Source organism: Hipposideros armiger, unplaced genomic scaffold (assembly GCF_001890085.2).
Source record: "Hipposideros armiger isolate ML-2016 unplaced genomic scaffold, ASM189008v1 scaffold_286, whole genome shotgun sequence".
NCBI lineage: Eukaryota > Metazoa > Chordata > Mammalia > Chiroptera > Hipposideridae > Hipposideros > Hipposideros armiger.
Window position 1 is genome coordinate 1,292,068 of NW_017731636.1, and position 8,075 is coordinate 1,300,142.

Below are 8,075 nucleotides of genomic sequence, written 5' to 3' on the forward strand. Positions count from 1 at the left end.
CCGCCCACAAACATGCCCTCAGAACTTCCCCTTCTCACATACCCCAGCTGAATTTAAAAAACCAAAACCCCTCCCTTTAACACTTTCCTCAAATATTTGCAGATAATTAATTCACTGTTAATCAGTTGAGAATGGTTCTTTTATACTTCACAAATAAAGAGAGAGCATCTTCAGCCCCAGCAAATGGAATTCGAAGTGTGCCACGGCACACAGTAAGGAAGCTGCCTACTGGGCCGCCTGGCCAGCAGCCTTATCGCCTGGGGCCAGCCCAAGTTGCCTCTTCCCCGGATGACGACGGGGCTTCAGCGTCCCACCTCCTTCCACCCACAGCACCTCCTGCCTCCCTCTCTTCTGGTCTAACTGCTGTTTCTGCTTGCGAGGAAGGCTGAGGGGTTTCCAGTGAGTCACCAAGAGCAGCTGGTGACCAAGGGACCATGTGAACACGAGCCCCGGTTTTCTCTGTGTTATATTTAGAACGGCACAGAAAATCCCAGCCTCTGTGGTTTCCACCTGTTTAGGAGTCCTGGCAGCAACTGCAGTTCTGCTGGCCCATGCCTTTCCCTTGCTGGGTGGGCCCTATCCTGGATCTTGTCTCTCAATGGCTCCAAAAGGCTGGTGACCCTAGCTGCCTCCAACAGCCATCCTGTCTCTCCAGGATTAAATTCCTCCACAAGCTCCAAGTGTCCAAAGGGACATGTTACAGAGCCCTGACCTTTGCTGGCAGGACTCATCCCCCCTCTGTTTCTGCTCCTAAACCTCAGAGTCCAGCTAAACTGTTGGGCCAGGATTTCTACCTCAATAGGATAAAGGCATGTGACCCAGTGTATTCATTTTTTTTTTTTTTTACTGTATGACCTCTTCTGCCTGGAATGGTGGTTCTCAGCCTTGGCTGTGAATTAGAATCACCTAGGGTGATTTCAAAAGCCTTGATACCCTGGCCACACCAAAGACCCAAGATTTTTCAAGATTACCAGTGATGTCAATGGGCAACCAAAGTGAGAACCACAGCTCTCAATGATCGGTGCTTCTCTCCACACCCTTCCTCTGCTTGGCAAGCCCCTACTCACCTGACAAGACCCAGACACATTGCCAGTCCTCCAGGCATTGGGAAAGCCCTGTGCCTCTGAGGTTCCATACCCCATTACTGCTCCAGCCTTCATCCCCATCACTTTTCAAGTGCCACTTGACAGTTGCCCCTGCCCTAACCTTGGCCACCAGAGTTCCAGTGGCCAATCTACTGGGTCCTCTCCACAAGGATGAGACCCAACAGTGCCCTGCTAATGTGGATACTTTACTGTCAATATTTACAACATTTCTGTTTTGATCTGTTTGGGATCATAAACTCTTTGCATTCGTTCAACAACTACTGATGATGCCTCTACTCTCTGCTCAGTCCTGTGCCCCACCTGGCAGATGAAAAGGTTGTAGGGGTAAAGAAAGAGGAGCTAACACATGACACAACAAGATGGTCTTTGTTTGCCAAGAGCGTGCTGCCTCCACCATAAAGGAATAGTTACCACTCAGGATAAGAAATACTCTAACAAAGCGGAGCACTGAATAGGGGCTGCTTAATTTTTCTGGCAAAGACAGGTCATGCTACTATTAGGACATCAGTTACTGTGTCCATGCATTTCTCTTTGTACAATATCTAACCCAGAGCTAATGTACAATTAGGAACTTTAACCATTCCTTATTGATGATGATAATAATAACCTTCACATCAAAACCTTATGAAAGAACATAGGGATGGATAAGATAGAAATATGATGCTGTGAGTTAGCTGTTATACCTAGAAAATATATACAGTAGAAATGGTTAAGAAATGCTCTCTTAAATAATAAATCTGGAATGCAGTATGACAGAGGACAAGACGGCTACTAGCAATGTGAAATCTCAACTTTTTTCTTACAGAACCCTTTTTGTTTGGATCAGCAAATACACAGCTAACAAATTAGATTTGCCTGCCTCCCTTGCAGCTAGGAATAGCCAAGCTATGCAGTGCTGGCAAACAAGCTGTAGCTGGAATATGTCAGGGAACTTCAAGAAAGATTTACTTTCCTGATATGAACCCAGTCTCATCCTCTGTGTTGCTTCTGTGTCTCCTTCCTGCTTAGAACATGAGGAGGAGATGGCATCCCTATGTGTGAAAGCTACAAGCTAAGAACAACTGAGCAAAACTACAGATGGAGCCTTGGGCATTGGTGGCATTGTGGCATTCTTGTGCCTGTCTCAGACTTTGTGTGGTGTGGGAGAAGAATAAACTTTTATTTGTTAAGTTACTACAGTCAGGTTTATGTTGCATGCAGTCAAACTGCCCCCGATTGGTATGTGTGTTTTGGTGCAGTGACAATAGGCTCCCTTGGCTATACAAGCCTCGGAATCCTTAGCTCTAAAATGAAGTAATAATATTTGTTTTTACGAGGGGTTATAGATAATGTACAAAAAATGCCTAGTACAGAGCCTGGTGTGCAGTTGGTACTCAATAAATGTCAGAAATTGCAATTCTCATTTCTGGCAAGCTGTTCATGCCCATGAGATCATCCTGTATAATTCTAAGGTGAAAATGGAAAACAAAGTTAAATGAGATACTAATTGAGCACTGCTCTGTGCACACCATTCTGCCAGGCAGGCTGAGAAACACAGCAGACTGACACAACCACAGTATCTTGAGATTTTTGACTAAACAATGAAATTCTGTAATATAGTTGAGCAATAAGATTTAACTTAAAATCCAGTTAGCATCAGATTTATAAAAACCCATGTGTCTACAAATTGTGTTATAGAAACCAACAACAAAACCATCTTTGGTAGCTCTGTTTACTTCGTAAAGTATTTTCACATCTATAGCTTTATTCTAGTTTCACAGCAGCCTCTGTAGGCCTGACAGATGACCTGGCTCAGGTAGCAACACTGGGACAAGAAGCCAATGCTCCTCCCACCCTTGGCTTATCTGGTCCTTCTCAAAGACTTAGAGCCTCCCATTTGGGCACACAGCACACCAGCTGGTCTGCACTGCAGAATCTCAGACCAGGGGGGTGTCTCAGACCAGACAGAGTGAAGGGGAAGAAGGCACCCCAATCTGCTGGGCCTTCTACATGCATTATCTCATGACAATCGTTGCTATATAATAGCCCTATCTTGCCCTTTTGTTAGCCTTGGAATGATTAAACAACGTTGCCAAGATTACACAACTTAGAATTGCAATCCAGAGAAGACTTGGACCTAGGGGTGTTTGCTCCTGAGTCCTTTCATTGTCTGAGGTGAAGGTTCCAGCAGTGTGCTGCGCTGACAATGCACAGGAGTGCAGGATGACAGTGTGACTAAATACATGGGAGGCTTGGGTGGTCCTGGCACTGGAGAGGCCGTGGGCTCTTGAGCAGTGTTTTTCAGTCCTTTGTTTTTAATGTTTCATATACCTCCAATTTTTGTGGTCCAATAAATGCCCTGACATTCTCCCCATGTATGCTTTATTTACATCTAAAAAACTATATTGGAAAGAATGGAGTCTGCATTTGTCTCTGTATATATTCATGCCTGGTTTGAATGCTGAATCATCAATATGGTGCAATATAGGAGGACAGGTATTAGAACCAGCAGTCCTGGGTTTAAATTTCTCTTTTCCACTCCACATTTCTCAGCAACAAGCAAATAAAGCACAGATCACTAGCTGCCAGTATGCACTTCTCCAGCCTGTAGAAGACCCCACAATGGCAGCCCGCTCACAAGCTTTTCCTACTAAGTAAGCCACAGTCCCTTTTATCTATAGACAACAAAAGTTACACAAATCCCCATGGGTGTGTTTCTTGAATAAAACACATCCATTAGGCACTTGCCAGAGAGAGTTCCAATGAGTCACTGGAAGAAACCGACAAGTCAAGGAACTTAAAGCAGGTAAACATCAACAACTGGTTTAAAACTATATTTAGAATGTCATGGAGAGCTTTGCCTTAATTTTAGATGTTATCTTGGAAACGTCAAAAGATGGGCCATTTATTTTCTCCCTTACTCTAAAAAAGAAGTCTTTCAAAATTGTTTTTCAAAGTTCCACGATCAGAAAAAATAAGGCACAACAGTTATTTGCTCCCACACATTTGGCCAAGCGTAGCTGATAAGAAGGTAATTGATGCCAAGTTTCAAAACAAATATGTACTTGAAATTCTGGATGGAGGTGTTTAGTGTTTCCACAGCATAAATATTATTTTCTTGCAGAATGTCCCTATAATGTTCAGTGTGAAGATGTGATGACTGCAACAAATTTAATAGAGACAAATGCAATAGGAAAAGTCATTCCTATCCTGGACCTTAACACAGTGTGAAAAGTGTCAAATTTAATAATGACACAGTCTCCACAAAGAAATCAGGATAATCATTGAATATTATTTCTCAATCTCACCACTATTCCTGGGACCACTAAAGCACTAAAGCACTAAAAAGCATTACAAGCTCAAAGGAGGAAATTTAGTCAATATTCTCACTTATGAGGACATTTGTACATATCTGGCTGAAAACGGGCTCTTGCTAAGCTAAATCTGCAGGTTTTTGTTTGTTTGTTTTTTTAGTTTCAGGTGTACAAAGCAACCTAATAGTTAGACATTTACACCCCTTCCAAAGTGATAACCCCCGCAATCTACTACCCTCTGACATCGTTATTGTTGTTACAATACCATTGACTATATTACCTATGCTGTACTTTACAACACGTGACTATACATACTTATTGCAACGATGTTGCTAACCCTTTTTTGATATCAGAGGGATTGTTCATTATGAATTTGTACCAACTGGACAAATAGCTAACCAAGTTTACTATTTGGAAGTGCTGAAAAGGCTACATGAAAAAGTTAGATGACTTGAACTTCTCACCTATAATTCATGGCTCTTACATCATGACAATGCACCAGCTCACAGGGTACTGTCTGTGAAGGAGTTTTTAGCCAGTAAACAAATAACTGTATTGGAACACCCTCCCTACTCACCTGGTCTGGTCCCCAACGACTTCTTTCTTTACCCAAAGATAAAGGAAATATTGAAAGGAAGACATTTTGATGACATTCAGGACATCAAGGATGATACGCCAGCTCTGATGGCCATTCCAGAAAAAGAGTTCCAAAATTGCTTTGAAGGGTGGAATAGGTGCTGGCATTGGTGCATAGCTTCCCAAGGGGAGTACTTTGAAGGTGACCATAGTGATATTTAGAAATGAGGTATGTAGCACTTTTTCTAGGATGAGTTCGAGAACTTAATTGTCTGGCCTTGTGTGTGTGTGTGTGTGTGTGTGTGTGTGTGTGTGTGTGTGTGTGTGTGTGTATACAGAGGGGTCCAAAAAATGTATACAAATTTTAAGAAAAAAAAACTGTATTAAAATTGTAATACTCCATAAATACCGATAACAAAAGATGAATACAAGTCACTTTGGATTTCTGCAGTTACAATAGGTGCTCAAAATGGTTACCATCAGCGTAATTTTAATACAGTTTTTTTCCTTTCTTAAAATGTATATACATTTTTTTGGCATCCTCTGTAAGTTGATATAGATATAGATATTTAATTATACTTGACATTCAATATTATTCTACTAAATCTGCAGTTCTCTATGTGCAAAGTACCCCAGAAAGCTTTCATGCTCTGAATTTAGCATCTCTCGGCAGGGAAAGCTTTCCCACCCTTTGACAAGGACTCCAGGCCATCACTGTTCCCCCTCCTTCTTTTCAGCAACATCACTCAATTACCTGTTTTCAAATCAGATAAAACAGAAGCAACATTTCTGGATCTGGGCCAGGATGATAGATTTCTACATTGAAGCTATGGAGAAATCACCATGTTTAGTCACAGGAGACTCTCCATTTTAAAGAATGTTAGGCAAAGAAAGATCTATATTGGGAGCCTTACCAGCCATGGAGAATGTCACACAAGTAATTAAGGAACTACATACTGATTTAGGCAATAAACATTGCATTTTGAGGGTTATTGTGGATTTTTGGAAAAGAATCAAAGACTAGGCCTGTGGACATGTGTGTGTATAAGTGTATGTGTATGCATGCGTGTGCGTGTTTGGTTTTTTGTAAAGCTCTTGGGGTTAAACTGGAATTTAAACTGTACTTGCACTGACTGCGCCAGATCCATTTGAAGTCCCTTGGGAGAAAATCAGGGCCCATTTTGTACAGAAAGCACACTATAAATGTAAGAGAGGATTACTTGGCCTGGGGCAAGTTCTTATACAAACATATTCTCACTTCACTTTTTCGGTGGAAGTTTCTACCCAGCCTGCATTCAATCCCAAACTCAACAGAAACTGCTTATCAGATATGTTTTTAGTTTCCATAGGTATATATTTTTTCGCTTAGAAACATCCCATGGAGAATGTCTTTTCCCAGTTTCACTGCAGGAATCAGAAGAGAATAAATGAGGAGGAAGAAGGATGGAGATAAGGTGGACTAGACCTTTCTAGACCCCCAAACGGTCAGGCACTGGCCAGCATTGTGGACCCTGCTTCCAGTGGCCCTGGGGATACTCACCATGGTCATGAGCGAACACCAGCAGTTCCAGCCCCACCAGCATCTTAGCCAGCTCATCATAGCGACCGCAGTGCTCCCCAGCTCCATGGGACACAAAAACAAGGGCCCTGCAGGGGTTAGAGGGGTGTCGGGTTAGAAAGGCAGCAGACCACTGCGGCTCCAGCTTGAGCAGTCTGGAGCTTTCATGACATCAGCAACGAGCCAAAGCCTAGATTGCAGACTAAATGCATCAGTAAGTAAGAGGGGATTGCTGTTAGAATGCTGGGCTTCAGGGTCCCACAGAATGGAGCCCCAATCCTGGCTCTCCTGTGAACTCTCAGGCAAAGTACCCATCTCCAAAGCTTCATTTCTTCACTTGTAAAACAGTAATAATAACAGTCTCTTCCTCTGGAGAGGGGTTGTAAGGGTCCCAGGTGCTAATTTGTGCTAACATATTCCAGGCAGAGCCCTGGCACATGGCAGGCCCCCTTATAGGTGGGTGCTGGTTTTCTTCCTAGCCAGCTGCTTAGGTGGCCCAGCCCTGAGCCAATCAGAGTACTCTGTGATCAGACACAGTAACTGGCTCAGGTACAGGCATGTGACTCAAGCCAAGCTGACCAGGTCCAATCAGAGCTGACCCTAGAGTTTTGGCTCAGGTGGTCAGGAGAAGGCATTTTCAGTTTCCCACTAGACTGAAGCCTCAGAGGCTGTGGAGCTACAATGACCCCAGTTGTTTGGAGAAAATTGAAATACGAAGTATGACAATTAAGTTCGCGAACTAGTCACCGTGCACATACATTGGCAGCACTGTACAAACAGCTCGGTAAGGTTTCATAACCTTGGTATATCAGTGTCTCACAGCTGTATTCTTGTCGAAGTGTGGCAGTGTCCTACTGAGTGGCGTTCATTATTATTATTGTGTGTTTTTGTGTGCCGTCATGAGAATGTCTGAGCTTGAATTAGAGCAACGAACAAACATTAAATTTCTTGTTCAACTTGGCAAGAGTGGAAATAAAATCAGAGATATGTTAGTCCAAGTTTATGGGGAGAATGCCATGAAGACAACAGCAGTGTACAAATGAATTAAACATTTTTCTGAGGGGAGAGAACGCATCATTAATGAAGAGAGGTCAGGGTGGTCAGTAACAAAGCAAAACTGACGAAAACATTGCAAAACTTCATTATATTGTGTGTCAAAGTCGTCAGCTGACTGTGAGAAGCATGGCAAAGTAAATATCGATAGATAAACAGTTAGGAAAATCCTAACTGAAAGTCTTGGCATGAGAAAGGTGTGTGCAAAAATGGTCCTGAAGGAGCTCACCAATGAACAAAAGCAAAGGAGAGTTGACGTTTACCAAGACCTTTTGGAGAGGCAAGATGATGTTTTGGGCCGCGTTATCACTGGTGATGAAACATGGGTGTACCAATATGACCCTGAAACAAAGCGTCAAAGTGCACAATGGAAGTCAGCCAATTCTCCACGACCAAAAAAGTTCTGTCAGTCCAAATCAAGAGACAAAACAATGTTGCTAAGCTTTTTTGATATCAGAGGGATTATTCATTATGAATTTGTACCAACTG

At 42.7% G+C, this 8,075-nt stretch overlaps 1 protein-coding gene across 4 annotated transcripts in view; it reads right to left on the bottom strand.

Annotated features, from left to right (window-relative positions):
• MGLL (monoglyceride lipase) overlaps positions 1-8,075 on the bottom strand; it is a 161,578-nt gene that overhangs the window by 106,101 nt on the left and 47,402 nt on the right. For all 4 annotated transcript variants that reach the window (XM_019658660.1, XM_019658661.1, XM_019658663.1 and 1 more), the window contains one exon: positions 6,516-6,622. In XM_019658660.1, the coding sequence (XP_019514205.1) occupies positions 6,516-6,622 (107 nt within the window). The remainder of the gene's footprint in view (positions 1-6,515; positions 6,623-8,075) is intronic.